This window comes from Musa acuminata, chromosome BXJ1-4, assembly GCF_036884655.1.
Source record: "Musa acuminata AAA Group cultivar baxijiao chromosome BXJ1-4, Cavendish_Baxijiao_AAA, whole genome shotgun sequence".
Taxonomy (NCBI): domain Eukaryota; kingdom Viridiplantae; phylum Streptophyta; class Magnoliopsida; order Zingiberales; family Musaceae; genus Musa; species Musa acuminata.
The window spans coordinates 8,062,040-8,078,180 of record NC_088330.1 but is presented as its reverse complement, the minus strand read 5'-3'; the positions used below and the strand labels follow the sequence as shown (position 1 = coordinate 8,078,180).

At 36.9% G+C, this 16,141-nt stretch overlaps 2 protein-coding genes and 2 non-coding genes across 8 annotated transcripts; 1 reads left to right on the top strand and 3 right to left on the bottom strand.

Annotated features, from left to right (window-relative positions):
* Positions 1-154: 154 nt before the first annotated feature.
* LOC135645274 (granule-bound starch synthase 2, chloroplastic/amyloplastic-like) lies at positions 155-6,054 on the top strand. The gene is made up of 8 exons (XM_065163494.1): positions 155-610; positions 1,130-1,649; positions 1,841-1,905; positions 2,123-2,200; positions 2,287-2,397; positions 2,552-2,596; positions 3,889-4,062; positions 4,947-6,054. The coding sequence occupies exons 1-8, from the start codon at positions 233-235 to the stop codon at positions 5,901-5,903; spliced, it is 2,328 nt and encodes a 775-aa protein (XP_065019566.1). The 5' UTR covers positions 155-232; the 3' UTR covers positions 5,904-6,054.
* LOC103981084 (polypyrimidine tract-binding protein homolog 1) lies at positions 4,752-13,344 on the bottom strand. 5 transcript variants are annotated; one of them, XR_010498722.1, is made up of 13 exons: positions 12,884-13,344; positions 12,016-12,225; positions 11,177-11,239; positions 11,029-11,102; positions 10,860-10,955; positions 9,899-9,956; positions 9,712-9,816; positions 9,531-9,612; positions 7,949-8,061; positions 7,302-7,728; positions 6,433-6,701; positions 6,156-6,289; positions 4,752-6,075 (listed from the first exon to the last, which is right to left on the bottom strand). XR_010498722.1 is itself a non-coding variant. In XM_009397676.3 (11 exons), exons 1-10 carry the CDS (start codon positions 13,070-13,072, stop codon positions 7,327-7,329), a joined length of 1,392 nt encoding a protein of 463 aa, XP_009395951.2. In that variant the 5' UTR covers positions 13,073-13,344; the 3' UTR covers positions 6,356-6,661; positions 7,302-7,326. The 5 variants fall into 5 exon arrangements, 2 of the variants coding, with proteins under 2 accessions (XP_009395951.2, XP_009395954.2); XR_001977723.2 differs by having other exon boundaries at positions 6,433-6,661; XR_010498718.1 differs by having other exon boundaries at positions 6,156-6,286; positions 6,433-6,661.
* A 157-nt stretch (positions 13,345-13,501) lies between these two features.
* Positions 13,502-13,574, bottom strand: TRNAK-CUU (transfer RNA lysine (anticodon CUU)). The gene has a single exon. It is a non-coding gene; the product is annotated as a tRNA-Lys (tRNA).
* Positions 13,575-14,630: 1,056 nt separating this feature from the next.
* Positions 14,631-14,703, bottom strand: TRNAK-CUU (transfer RNA lysine (anticodon CUU)). Its single transcript has one exon. It is a non-coding gene; the product is annotated as a tRNA-Lys (tRNA).
* Between the last annotated feature and the right edge of the window lie 1,438 nt (positions 14,704-16,141).

The window sequence follows — 16,141 nt, the reverse complement described above, 5'->3', positions numbered from 1 at the left end:
TGTCGTCGCATGACGCCGTCCACAAGCATTCCTCTGGCTTTGCTCCTCTGCCTTGTACCTCTCGAAGAATCTCAACCTCAGATGTCGTTGGACCGGGCGCCGCCGTCCCCACATGGGAATATGCACGCTTTCTTCGTGCCATCTTTTCCGCTTCAAATCCTCCTCCCGCTGCCCCCTCTCTTCCGTGCGTGCGGCACTCCTCGCAAAAGGCGCCATTTTTTTTGGCCCAAAGATGACGTCTTTCGGTTCTCAGACTTTCCTCCTCGAGGCCTGGAATGGCGGTGGTAACAGCCCCGTTGTCCACCAGAGCAAACCGAGCTGCGGCAGCAGGCCGCCAGTCGTGGCGGCGTATTGCAGGGAGAATGGTATTGGTCCCGGCGGAGGTGGGTGCCGGGTGAGGTTCCGGATGAGAAGGAGAAGAAGCGAGGTCTTGGTCGGGGTGGAGAAGGGTACGGGCCTTCGGGCCACCGGAAAAGGTAGCAGCTTTGAGGGGGAGGGGGGAATAGGGGATGATATTGTTGCTGGTGGCTATGTCGATGTCGATTCAGCTCAGGCTACGGTGAACAAGAGAAAGAAGGTTCTGGCAATGCAGCAGGACTTGATCCAACAGGTCTCTCTCTCTGCCCATTTCTTCTTCTTCTTCTTCAGAATTAGGATGATATGGGGCCTTGTTTTACACCGCCTACTCATCTTTCAATGCATGATACGAAGTCAATCTTTTAATCTCTGTCTTGCCTTTTGAATCCTAAAAAATATTGGAGATACATAGAGCAAAACAAAGCAAAGAGAGAAACTACAAAGTTATAATCTGTAAAAATGCTTTTCCATGTAAAATAAGGAATTAAAGAACTCTGAGCAACATCAATTAGGTTTATGGTCAGATTTATGGATTATTTCCTTCAAAAGAGAGGCATAGTTTTCCACAATAATTTACTTAAGCTTTCATTTTAGGTTAGGACACTTCTCTGCTGATTTCCATTGGTTGAATTGTTCTAGAACTGGAAGCATGATTAAGGGTTGAATACTCTTTAGCCAATATGCATTTGTTGATCTTAACTAATGCATCTCATCTCAGAATGTAAGCTAATATGATTACTCACATTTGCTCGACTTTCTCGTTTTGCTTCAGATTGCTGAAAGAAGGAAACAAATTTCATATTTAGAAAGCAGAGCTGCTGAAGCAGATCAGGATATAAATTATTATTTGAAAGATCGTAGAAACATCAGTTTCAACCCAAGTCCAAGTCATCTTGTGACAAATGGAAAATACAATGGCAGCACTGTTTCTGAAGGTTCAGTCCAGTCTACTGAATCTAAGATGTCTGAATCTAGAAATTCTCCAATGAAAACAGGAGAAAGTGGTGATAGCCTACAATCTGAACGTTTAAGTCCCAATCCTCTTGGATTAGCGAAGGATACCGATCTCGATACTACAAATCCTGTTGAGCCAATATTTCTAGTAAAAGAGTCTGAAAGGAGTGTCAAAGATGAGAATGCTGAGAACCAAATGGAAGCAAAGCTTGATAGTGTAGATCCTGAAGCTGATACAGATCCTGAGGAGGAGAATATGGATGACCCTCCTTTAGCTGGGGTGAATGTCATGAATGTGATAGTGGTAGCTGCAGAATGTGCTCCTTGGTCCAAAACAGGTATTGCATTTTACTCATGCCTTTAATGGCCGATCCATATCTTCTATAGTTTTAGTCCTTTCTCTTGTATAACAAGATTATATTTAGGATCTATGCTCCTTATTTTGTGATTTCAATGTCATGTTTGAAATAGAACTAATTGTCAACTTGCGTTAAGCTGCACTAATGTTTATGTTTTTTATCCTTAATAGGAGGGCTTGGAGATGTGGCTGGGGCTCTGCCAAAAGCTTTGGCTAGAAGAGGGCATCGGGTTATGGTACTTCTTTTCCTTATTTGTTGTCGTGTTTTCTTTTTTTTCTTTTTTTTTGTACTTCAAATCTTTATTACTTATGGTGACTCTAGCAATTTCACATGTATAAATTAGAATGGCAAGTTCAGATCATAATATAAAATTGGATTTATGGTGCTCAAAAGATCAGTTCCTTAGTATTGCTATTGAATATCCATTTGAACATTTCATTTGCAATTTTTAGGTTGTTGTCCCAAGGTATGGCAATTATGCAGAACCCAAAGAAACAGGTGTTCGCAGATGCTATAAAGTTTATGGGCAGGTATGAAGCTGATGTGTGATGTCACAATGTCTAGATTTTAGCTGTAGACATGTTTCATTCAATTGCTGTCATACTTTGGGGTGCAGGATATGGAAGTGTCTTATTTTCATTCTTACATTGATGGTGTGGACTTTGTATTTGTCGATCATCCGGTTTTCCAACACCAAGAGAATAACATTTATGGGGGAAACCGACCGGTAAACTTGATCTACAACTCAACCCTCGCAAACGAGTCCATCCATTTCATTTACTATTAGTTAATTGCCTTTTCAGTGAACTGAAAATACATGAATGAGATGTACCAGCTGTTTGTTTCCAGTGGATAACTTGTTTTTTTGGTAATCGATGCAGGACATCTTGAAACGGATGATTTTGTTCTGCAAGGCAGCCATAGAGGTAATCTCTTTTGTCCTTATTAACATCTTCATCCATGATGTTATATGTAACAGTTATCCTTTAGTATCAGAAAATTATAGAGAGCATTTGTACTGTTAGAATATTTGAAATTATTGCATGAGGGGACTTTGGAACTGGGTTTCCGATAGGGAGTTCAACTGTATCTGGGTGTCATTTCACTACTGCTTTGAGCTTAGCATTTCGAGCTCATAACATAGTTGTGAATGCCAATCTCCAACCCCTTTTTCTGCTTAACCTTTTATGCCATATCTATCTTTGCAAATAAATTTTTTTTGGTTTGGTATTGGCATTGTAAAGCATTCAGACTGGTGTGTGCCCGTTAATAGTGTCCTCGGAGCTTTTACAAGAGGCTTTGGCCTCACAATGAAGGTTAATGAAGCAATTCAGTTTCAAACATGTTTAATTTGTGTATACTTGCTGATTCTTAGTAGATTTTATTTCTCTGTCAATTTGGTGAAGAATTTGCCATTGCATATAAAACAAAGAAACTTATTTCCATCTTTTAGGTTCATGACTGTTGACACTGAAGGTTTTCAGTGAATTCCCTATTGCAATTTTCTGTCACAACAAAACTAATAAATGAAGTTTTAGTAAAGTTACAACCTTTATTATGTTAAAAAAAATAAGTTTTTCATCAATGTCATCTTTAGATTCTAAGATTTCTCTAAATTTAAAAAGCAAAAGAATGGTTGACTTAGACAACTGTCAACCATTCTTTTGCTAAGCACAAATTCAACAGTCATCAAAGCTGTCTTGCTACCTCCGTTCACCATGATTCTTACAGCTGAGTTCTTCTGACAACTTGCCTATGTTTCTATTGTTTGATTAAGTATAAACTTAGCGAGAAGAACCCAAATATTTTAGATTTGTCTCTGTTATGGTAATAATACCCAGAATTTTTTTTATCTTGCATCTCTATATTACTCTTATGATGATGTCCTGAATTCTGATTGCCGACTAGTAATACCTGTAAAGGTGAAAAATAAATTGCTCCTCATATTTCATATGTAGAATTTGAAGTCATTGTTTCTACCAATTCTGATAAGCCAAGTCGGTTTCCGGTTAAATTCTCATTTCATTCATGTTATACTTTTCAATCACGAAGATCATACAACCAAATAGTCACTGGCATCTAGAAAACAAGTTTAGCGACACTGTAACTTCACCTTTCAGCGAATATACCAACCTTATTCTTATCTCACAAAAGGCAGAGATTTCATGTAGTTGGTCTTGTGAATCACATTTTATTGTTTTTACTTACTCAATTTCAGGTCCCTTGGCACGTTCCCTGCGGTGGTGTCTGCTATGGAGATGGAAACTTGGCTTTCATCGCAAATGACTGGCACACAGCCCTTCTACCTGTTTATCTGAAGGCATATTATCGCGACAAGGGCTTGATGAAGTATGCCAGATCTGTTCTGGTGATCCACAACATAGCACACCAGGTTGGCTCTTTAAGCTTCTTCTTTGTGAAATCCATTAAGGTTATACAGTTGCTTATGAGTTCCATTTAAAAGGATCAAATTCTCAAGTTCTCCAGTAAATCCTCGATTACGATCTTTGTGATTCGGTTTTTAGAATGATTTTGGTGTTTCTAGATCCTCTTCTCTTTGCCTGTACATAATAATCCTGCAATTCCATTTTTTCTTCAACATGTATCTGTTGTTCTTGATAATTACTCTTTCCATGGTTCATATGATCTAGAGACACATCACATGGAGTTAGCTTACCCAATTACAGGCATAAGTCCATGCTTCACATTTTTTGACATTATATATATATATATATATATATATATATATATATATATATATATATATATATATATATATATATATATATATATATATATATATATATATATATATATATATATTCTTTTAAGGAGATAGTCTATTATGAACTATTCAAGTTCTATAGCACTTTATCATCACACATGAAGCAATTTACACCCTTCTCTTGTGAACTCATTGTGTGTCTTTTTTTGATAGCTTCAAAAGCTCTTTCTTGAGCAATCAAACATGCAAACTTCTTACCAAATTGTCAACTTTTGATTTCTTTTTCCAAGTTGCTTCATTCTGCAACTAACAAAAAATTCTTAGTTCCCATCAGGAAGAGAAAAAAGTCATTCCAATCAACATAAAGATGATGTCATTCCTTTATATTTCTTTAGATCATCTGCCAAACAAAAAAAATAGCAAGAAGAACAAATTCTGAAAGCAGGAAAGTGAACAAGGAAGAGAGAGAAGAATTGAACATGAGCAAGATATGGCCTCAGTCCGTGGCATAGTTCTTCTTGTCCACGTTCTTATTCTGATGTCTCATGCAGGGCCGCGGTCCTGTAGAGGATTTCTTCCATTTGGACTTGCCGGAGAAGTACATCGACCTCTTCACATTGTATGATCCGATTGGAGGTGACCACTTCAACATCTTCGCCGCTGGGCTGAAGACCGCCGACCGCGTCGTGACCGTCAGCCATGGCTACGCATGGGAGCTCAAAACTTCCCAAGGTGGCTGGGGACTTCACGGGATCATAAACGACAGCGACTGGAAGTTCCGAGGCATCGTTAATGGCATCGACACAAAGGACTGGAACCCCGAACTGGACGTCCACTTGAGCTCCGACGGCTACACCAACTACTCCTCGGAAACAGTCAAAACTGGGAAACTCCATTGCAAGGCGGCACTGCAGAAGGAGCTCGGCCTACCTGTTCGACGAAATGTCCCCGTGATCGGCTTCATCGGGAGGCTGGATCACCAGAAGGGCGTGGACCTCATCGCGGAGGCCATGCCGTGGATGGTTGCCCAGGACGTGCAGCTGGTCATGTTGGGCACCGGAAGGCCGGACCTGGAGGAGATGCTGAGGAAGTTCGAGAGAGAGAACCATGACAAGGTCAGGGGATGGGTTGGGTTCTCGGTGAAGATGGCGCACAGGATAACTGCAGGCGCGGACATCCTGCTCATGCCGTCGAGGTTCGAGCCGTGCGGGCTGAACCAGCTGTACGCCATGAAGTACGGGACGGTGCCGGTGGTGCACGCCGTGGGCGGGCTTCGGGATACCGTCGTCCCCTTTGACCCCTTCAAGGAGACGGGCTACGGGTGGACGTTCGAGAGGGCGGAGTCGGGGATGCTGGTCCATGCACTGGGCAACTGCTTGAACACCTACTGGAATCACAAGAAGAGTTGGGAGGGGCTTCGGACGAGAGGGATGACACAGGATCTGAGCTGGGATAATGCTGCTAAGCATTACGAGGAAGTCCTCGTTGCGGCCAAGTACCAATGGTGATGATGTATGCGAACAAGGACGTCTCTCACAAGGTGTGTTGGTGTCGTTCTTGGTGCATTTAGTTTGACATACAGGAGGGAGGAAATGTAAACTGGTTGGGGTCAGCGTAAAGGATTCATTCCTGTGATCAATGAAATTATACTTCATTTCATTGCTACTGCTGAACGCAACACTGCATATAGGTGAGGAAATCATGAGAAGATGCGACATAAAAGGTTTCTCCCTAAAGCGTTAAAGATGAGCTTGGTTTACCGCTGGATTCTTCGGACTTCGGCTGTATCATCTTCTAGTGTCAACAATGGAAACGAACGAGGCTTCGAGATCACGAGCAAGCCGCACCAATTTGTCGACTCTAATCCAGACTCGATGATATGTCAAAGCTACTGCTGCACAATTAAGTCATGAAAACGACATCAGATCTTCGAAAGGAGACCACCTATGCGAGTTGGGGATAAATCCAGAATGTTATCTATATTTATGACATCCATCAATTCATTCGAACATGATTAAGGTAGAAGAAACAAAACACCTTCTGGTTCAAGTGCAGCTTCGATCCTTCTCTGCAAAACAACCTAAGAAACAAATTGTTGTACGATTGAGTAGCTAATAAGGCTCCTACTAAGAAATTTTCCTACAGCTCCAAAGTTCTGTATCTTAGAGGTCCATTTAAAGGTGAGGGTGAAGTTGAGAAAGAGCACAGGACGGTAGAGTGAATATTGAAAATGTCCAAGGCAGCTTCACTTGTGGAGTCCAGAGGCCTGCAAGGCACATTATTTCCCGCCGTTTATTGAACAAAAACTGAAAGAATAATGATGAAAATATAGCTTGTCAGCCCATTTTATTCAATCAAGACTGCAAGAAATAATGATGAAAATATAGTATAACAGCCCATTGTTTATTTCAACAAAAACTGAAAGGAATAATGATGAAACATAATTAGCTGAATAAAGTAGCTCCAGAGTTCACTGTGCTGATGTAATATGTCCCAGAGATTGAACAAAGAGGGCAATTATCTAAGGAGGAATAGTTAGCAGGATTTCTGTGGAAATGTCAGCGTTATCTCGAACACATTTGCAAGTAGAAAGAAAGAAAAATATACAGAAACCCATTTGAAAGGAAAAATATCTGGAAATTCCTTCAACATAAATGCAACTATGAGAATAAAAATTTGTCAAGCCAAGCTGATACGTATGCCCAGGTGCTAATGACAAAAATACTGCAAAACGTTCAAGAAGAGAAAATTGCAAAACTGTAACAATAAAAATAATTGAGGCACACTTGTTCTAGGCTGGAACGAACACCATGCAGTCTTAAACTAGTAAGATGCAACAGAACACAGACCTTTAAGACACACTTTGCAAATAAATTCATGCAGGAATTTTATTAGATGCAACTGACCTAAAAAAATATGAGAAGATGCAGCTTATGTAGTGTAGTATGGAGGCTGGGTGGTTGGTGCAGCAGCAGGCTGTGCATTTGCCAGAAGACCATATTGAGATGACTCCTGTGAAGCTTGAAGCAGCCCAGAAGGAGCACTGGAAACGGTTGAAACTGGGTAATGGGAAACAGGTGTTGCAAATGTCTGACTGGGGAACATGTTAGAAGCTGAGGCAAAGCTTCCACTTGACAAGCTAGGATTCCATGTCGTCACTTGGCCATGCGGAACTGTCACTTGTCCTGTAGCTGTGAAATCATTGCCAATATATGTGGTTGTAGATTGAGGATGAACTTGCCAACCAGTAGTGGTCGGCAAACTAGGAGCTTGGGACGTCATTAGTACACCAGTGTCCTGAATAGTGTAGTCTCTGCCTCTATCATTATGCACCTAAATAACAACATATATACATACAATCAATCAAAATAAGAGCATCATTGCAAGCAAAGGAATGAAGCGTCAGGAAGCATACAAGTACAGAAAAAACAAGGACATGAAGGGAGCACAATTTTATTTTCTTTCCTGATGGATCGTGAAAATTCTTTCACTGAAAGCGAGTTCCATAAACTTAAGTGTTATATTGTTCCATTTAATCCAAAAAATTGTATACCTTAACACTGAGATCAGTATGACGAGAATATGTCAAATGAAGCTTACAATAACCACCATCATAAATGCAGTGTCCCTCCAAAGCTTCCTTGGCAATTGAAGCAGTTGTCACATCTGACGAACAAAGAATTGGCACACTGAGGACTTAATGGCAAAACCATTTAACTTTAAAATAGGAGAAAAGAACAATATAATGATAAATAAATAAATAACAATTAATGCAAACTTTTTATATTTCAACTAGCAAAATCCTTTACATTAAAAAAAGAAGTGGTTGATTCAACCATGAAAATCATCCTGTAAAATATTCAATGCACTGGTGATCACTCAGATCACATAACAGCAATTGACTGCTCAGGTTAATACCACTTCTAATGGTTTTAACTTGCATAATAATATTTAAATCTGTCCCCAGATAAACCTCATTGCAATATAAATGAGTAAGATTCCAGTTGAACCAAGAAAAGGAGTCAATATCCTGGCCTGGCGACTTCCCTGGCATGAGCTACACATATAAAAGCAGCCCACTCAGCCAACGATTACCCAAAACCACACTTTTAATATTAGCAATGATTGGCAACCTAGTCGTTCTAGAAGTCCCAAAGGCCACCAATATTCTCCTCATTCTTCAGATGAGAATATGCCTTAAATATATGTATTCCTCATCTCAAACCAAACTCAAAATACAGGCATCCTAACAAGAAATACATGTCCTCCTCTACATTTTTTTTGTGGAAGAAAGAAGGTTCAAATCAGAGAAATCAAGATACACCGAGATAGAGAAACCAAGACGGCACAACAGACCACCCAAACGGGAAAAAATCAAGTCAAGACTGTTTGTAAAGGTAGATCCAAACCGACTCTAAACTGAGCAACCATCTCAAAGTCTAACTTAATTGGCCTCACAGTTGACATGAACCCATTATAATACACTTATACTAAGGCTGGGAACATGATCAGAATTGTCTCTATCAATAAAGACCTTAACCTATAAGGGCATCCCAGTGTAAGGAATTATCCATTCATAGGGCCTCAGCCTAGGGTTGGCACTATGGGACACCAGGACGTCATGCCAGCACCACATGACACCTTGGATGGGACACCAGGACGTCATGCCAGAACCTCATGACACCTTGGATGTCTTCGTGAACACAAGGTACAGCAAAGGATGGGTTGATAACCTTCATGGGGCTTTCATACAGTTAACCGCCCATGTTTCCTGCATCAACAGAGGTACAGAACAAACTCTGCATGTACTAGTGTACACATGCACATGCATACAGTTGTTTGCATCAAAACACACATGTACATGTATTTGTAAATAATTGTAACCTATCTGACTGAGGTATGAATCTATAACCTCAGCCACCATAGATGAATGTACATACATGAACACATGCACAAGATACCAACAAAACCTTCTCAAATTCCACTTATGACTTTCAAAGAGAGAGATCATTTATAAACAATTTCTATACATTTGCACAGCCAATCAAATGAAAAACAGAGCTAAAGTTACTATATGCAATTAGTCAATCACTAGAAGATAACATACATAAAACACTATTCAAAAATTTCCACACCAGGATATTGTATCAATGCCTGCATGCCACCATTTTTCTCAAAAATTGCAATCTTCTGCACAGTTCCAAAGGTGGAGAAGACCTGTTATTTTTAAAGAATGTTATGTGCCTTTATGTTGATGCTTAGCTAAAAGTTGAAATGTTAAATAAAAAACATAGAGGTAAATAGAATAGGCCTTACTGTGTGTAGAACATCAACTGTCACAGCATATTGCATATTCTCTATGGAAGCCAAAAGGACATTACTTTCAGTCTCCTTTTTCACTCCATCAGGACCAAGCAGTGGCTGTAAAGGGCTTCTCATAGGTGTATCTAAAAAGGAAAAAAAGTTGATGTGGCAGAAGTAAATTTTAATACATAAAAAATACCTGTACAGAACCCTCAATTGCTGAAGGGTTCACAGGAAGAAAGGGATTTGTGTAGTCCCTGTTTAAACAAAAACATAAAGACAGATTATTATGGTTTATAAGTTATATACAAATGTGCAACAATATTTGCATATAGAATAAATCAGGTAAATCATACATTTGATATAAAGAAAAGCTACTGCAAAGCATGTCTAATATTATAGTATGTCACCATGTCGTAGTAATGTAAACTGGAGATACATATACTGAAATTATAGCAAAGCATACCAATAGCAAAATGGAATGTAATGGGTGAGAGAGAGTGACAAACCTCAACTAAAGTGGTACACCACTGAATCAGAATTAAAATATTTGAAAAAAATAATATGATCCAATTCTGACTGAATCTGAAGCATAAGAGAATAACAAAAGAAACAAAATTTAACAGTTATATATAAATAGACTGCTAGTCATTTTGTTATAAAATCTGCTTAAATACTGTGCTGTGCTAGAGATAATAATAATAAGAAATTCAACAGAAGATATAGTTTACTATCTTAAAGATAGCTACTTATATATGGAAGGATTGCTCATTTTTCAGAATCATGATGGAGTAAGTTGTCTCTTGGTTTGCAAACTTCCTGCCTGATTATGGTAGTAGACTGAACTGACAGAGGCATAGCTTCAGAAATTTCACTAAGGTCAAAGAAATATTATGCCTAAAGAACCCATCAAACTCATGTCAGGTGCTTGTACTAGGTATTAGAGTTCATTATAATTGAATACTAAAAACCAAGAGGGAAGCTATGGTATATTATATTGCAAATATAGTTAATGTTCATCATTGTTTCATGTTACTTCCCTACTATGGACCAAAAAATTGAGAAAAGCATTGAGAATAAGAAGATTTAACACATTCAAATGTCAAAATAAAATTGCCAAAAACATTAACAGCCTCTGTACTTCTAGCACCAATTTGTACCTGCTACGATGTGACTGGAACTTTATACTTAAATCTGTATGGGCCGAATATGTGATCCGCAAATGGCAAGTTGTAATGTGTTCAAGTAGTAAGTACCTGCCATTTTCAAGGTCAATCACCAAGAATTCAATGTAGAGGAAAAACCAAACACATGGAAAATATGTGCAACCTAGGAATGCTTCTTCCGTCCAATGCATTTCTTGCACTTGCAGCAGTCTCCGCATCTGTGTACTGGATTAGTGCCTGTAAAATGTTTCAAAGTAACGAAGGTAAATTGCAGCCTGCAGATCCCGCAAAAGGGTCAAAGGTGGTCTCACCTGAAAGCCAGCAGCTTTTTCAAATGTTGCAATTTTATGCACAAACCCAAAAGCAGAGAACACCTAAGACAAAGTTAAAAGCTTTTTCATGTTAAAAGAGTCAAGTAACTTAATCAACATAGACCATAAATATACACCCATAACTGAATCTCAGTTCATGAGTGGGAATTATCTATAGGCGCTTATAAGCAAGACTCTCGATATACCTTAGCCCGCAAAAAATATTAATGAAAAATCTCTCCAAAATATTAATGAAATACATAAGTATTCTCTTTCCAGCAGAGATCTTCTATGGTTGATTGAACTGCTTCAGCTATGAAACATAGCTCAACAAATTATTAGATGGAAAAATTGGACAAGTCATTTTAAAGAATAGAAGAGCTTCAAAGTCCAGCAGGTCAAGTAAAAAGTATCAACCATATATAAGTTGGAAAATAATAGAAGACCAACACACGGCCAGATTTCATGAATCTTGTTTATGTCAAGAAGTCCAATTGAAAATCTCAAGTCTTTTGAAAAATTATCACTCTATAAGGATATAAGGCTAGGTTTTAAATGTCAAAATGGCGGTGTCATAACTCATAATAAAGAAGGGAAAACAAATGCCTCCATTCTCCTAATGCAATAGGTCATTTACAAAATTTCTGCAAGTAAACATCGACCTGCTAGAAGACAACAAAAAGAATTGAGCAAGAGCAGTATATATATATATACACACACACACACACACACACACACACATCACTAACCTGCAAAATGCTTCACAGAACTAAAATTGCACTATATAATAAGGTGATCGTATCATATACAACAAAGGGAACCCAACCAACAGAACTTACCAAATGAATCACATCAATGCTGACATCCCCAGATTCAACACCTTCAATAGTGACCAGCAAGACATTCCCAGGAACATCTCCAGTACTCTTGTTATTCGTAATTTCTTGCCTATTAGAATACTGGATATAGACAGTTTTTCCACGAACTTGGGCAGGCTCAGATGAAGAAGCATAGTATGACACCATTGAAATTGCTTGGTTAAGATCAGCCTAGAAAGAAAAAACCAATTTTCAAGATTAACGCACTAAAATTAATATTGAAAAAATAATTAAAAATTAATACAAAAGAGGTAGCAACTATAACTCTTCTGATGCAAGGCCTCACAAATGAGTAAAATAATTAAATAGTTCATTCACAAGCATACTACATCAGAAGGGAGTAAACACAAGTATTAACTGACCTAGAGATTGTAAAGCTAAAATCCTAATTGTGTTAAATTACATTCTGATACCCAGAATTTTGGAATCTAGTTTATCAAGAAGATAAGAAACAGTTGAGTCCTGTCCAGGGGTATATCAAGTCAGAAGGGTTGCTAATCCATGAGATATCAAGTCCTGGAAAAGTAGGGTTCCTTTCAGGCAGCATTTGTCATTTTGGTAACTTCGATCCGTATGGAAATTCAAGAATAAGCCCAAAATCCAGATGACCCTGTAGGTCCAAATTTGGTGGATCGCATGAGCACTACGTAGGTCCAAGTATCATGGAACACAAACTAATTTTAGTCAAATTAAAGAGTATATAATTACAGATTCACGGCAATCGCTAGATTTTACTGGAAGGAAATGATGAGAATATAATGCGTATTTACAGCACCAACAATGTTACGAACAGCAAGACATCACGAAATCAGAGAGAGACGGTACGGACGAATTCTACAAAGGCCTGGTTCTTGTTGGCGCCGACGTTGCACATGGTGTTGACGATCTTGCCGAATGGCCTGCACAGGGCGACGAGCTCCTCCTCGGCGCTGTCCCACGGCAGGTTCCGGACGTGCAGCACCTTCGATGGCGTCTGCGTATACCGGAACTGCTGCTGCGTTCCCTGCCCCGGCGCCATCGAAAGCACTCCTCTCGTTCCGACTCTAGGATCAACAAACGGAGGGAGGGAGCGAAGGATGGATCAAAAGCGTCAACGATGCTTCTTCTTCCTAAGATTAGATCAAAAACAGAGAAGAAAGAAATCGGAAAAGGAAGCGTGGTCGCCTTCCTTCCCTTCCCTTCACTTCTCTCTCTCTCTCTCTCTCTCTCGCCCCTCTCTCGTCGGCTTTTCCTTCTCTATCGCCTCCTCTGGAGCCGGGAGCAGCCCTACCGACCGGATCGTGTCGTATTCCGGGTATGACACAGGAAAACACACGAAGTATGCTGCGGGTCTCGCCCTCTGCCGTTGGATTTGTTACCCGGTTGAAGGACTAATCAATAACGTTATCTCTACCGTCGGATTTATGTATTAATTAATTCCAAAAAAATCAAATTAAGAAAACTTAAACGCCCACCGTGGGGCTCGAACCCACGACCACAAGGTTAAGAGCCTTGCGCTCTACCAACTGAGCTAGACGGGCTTACATTATAACTTTACTTATTTTTTTTATATATATAAGATACAAGGCAACCTAAAATATTTTTCCACTGCCTCTATTATTCATTTCTAGCCAATTTTTCTTAAAATATATTCACCTGAGATTATCTTATCTAAAATAACAAAAGTATAAAAACCTCAATCCTTTGATGTTTGTTTCAAATCCCGAACAAAATCAATTGTTTTGTTAAATAAATTATTCTAATTGATTTAAAATAAAAATCGTAAATCTAATATAATACTAATTTATCATGTGAACCTAAGACTCGCCTAAAAGCTAATTCATAAAATCTTTGTATTTCACATCATTATATAGAGTATCATCAATTCAATACTTTTTTTTATTATCGAGCTAATAATATATTATCCTCTAGGAACCTATTAATATTATATATTATGATCCTTATATTTAAAATATTTATATTATGATCCTTATATTTCTAAAAGTGAAACAAATAATCTTATTTGTTTCAAAGTCATTAGCTTTGTTAACAAAAAATAAAATATGATATTATATGTTGAACGATATAAAGATGATGGATAAAAAGAGAATTTTAATATCTTTTTCATTTCGTAAGATATTAAAATTATTATTATTTGATAAAATTAAAAAATATTAAAATTATCTTTTTATCTATTATTTTTACGTTGGTCGCTTAATGTTAACTGACGATGATGTCAGGATAAATATTATTATTTATTTTTTTAAATTATAATATTTTTAATATAAATTTTTTAAGTATAAGGATCATGATACTAATAGGATTATATAATTAGTCCCTTACCATCACTAAATATATTTTTATTTTTTTACGTGTAGTTATGTGTATATCAACAAAATAAGAATAATAATATGTATAAAACGAATATATATATAATTATGTATAAATATGTAATTTCGATGTTGCATTAAGGATTATTAGGTGATTTATGGGATTAATCGAGTAAGAATTTACCATAATGACTAAAAAAATCATATGCAATAATTGTTGTCTTTATTATATCCATTTACTATATTAAATTATGTATCAAACTCAAACGCCCACCGTGGGGCTCGAACCCACGACCACAAGGTTAAGAGCCTTGCGCTCTACCGACTGAGCTAGACGGGCTTACATCGCAGCTTTACTTATTTTTTCTCTTATATAATATATCATGCGACATAAAATATATTTCGTCTGGCTCAAACATTTCATTTCTAGCCAATTTTTCTTAAAATATATTCACCTGAGATTATCTTACCTAAAATAACAAAAGTATAAAAACCTCAATCCTTTGATGTTTTTTTCAAATCCCAAACAAAACCAATTGTTTTGTCAAATAAACTATTCCAATTGATTCAAAACAAAAAATAGTAAATCCAATATAACACTAATTTGTCATGTCTAAGACTCGTCAAAAAGTTAATTTATAAAATCTTTGTATGTGACATCATTATATAGATTATCATCAATTCAATATTTTTTTTTTTATCGTCGGGCTAATTATATATTACTCTCTAGCCCTATTAATGTTACACGTTATGATCCTTATATTTAAAATATTTATATTATGATCCTTATATTTTTAAAAGTAAAATAAATAATCTTATCTATCTTAAAGTCATTAGCTTCATTGATGGAAAACATAACATATTATATCATGTGCTAGATCAACATGAAGATGATGAATAAAAGATATTTTAAAATTTTTTCTGTATTATTTTTTAATAAAATTTAAAAAAAATATTAAATTTATCTTTTTACCCATCACTTTAATATTGATTTAACATTTGGTGTCAGATATTATGTTTTTAATTAATGTAGTCGATGAAGATGTTAGGACAAATAGGGTTATTTAATTTATTTTTAAAATTATAGAATTCTTAATATAATTTTTTTAAGTATAGGGATCATGATACTAATAGGATTATATAATTAACCCCTCACCATCACTAAGCATATTACGAGGATACCTTTTATTTTTTATGTGTAGTTATGTGTTCATCAACAAAATAAGAATAATAATATGTATAAAACGAATACTAAATATGTAATTTCGATGTTGCATTAAGGATTATTAGGTGATTTATGGGATTAATCGAGTAAGAATCTACCACGATGACTTAAAAGATCATATACAATAATCGCAGTCTTTATTATATCTATTTACTATATTAAAAGATTGATATGATGCGGATAAACTTTATGGTGTTACACATATAAATGAACTTCTTGTACTCGATTTGTGAAATCAATATAAAAGCATATCAAAATTTGCTTAAAAACCTATTATAATGACCTAAAATAGAAAAATCTATAGAATCACTATTGAAATGAGATGGATAAATTTTATGATGTTACATACATATTGTTACATTTGATTGCATAATCAAGTCTAAGTGTAAAACTGTAAAGTTTATTCAGCTGACCTTAATATTATATAAATAACTACTCAGTTGGTTTTCCTAATTTTGTTTATTTTAAGGACTTTTTATAGTTCAATTTGGTAAAATATCATAACACTATAAATAAAGTATATCAAATTGATCCCAAACTTTCACTATATAAA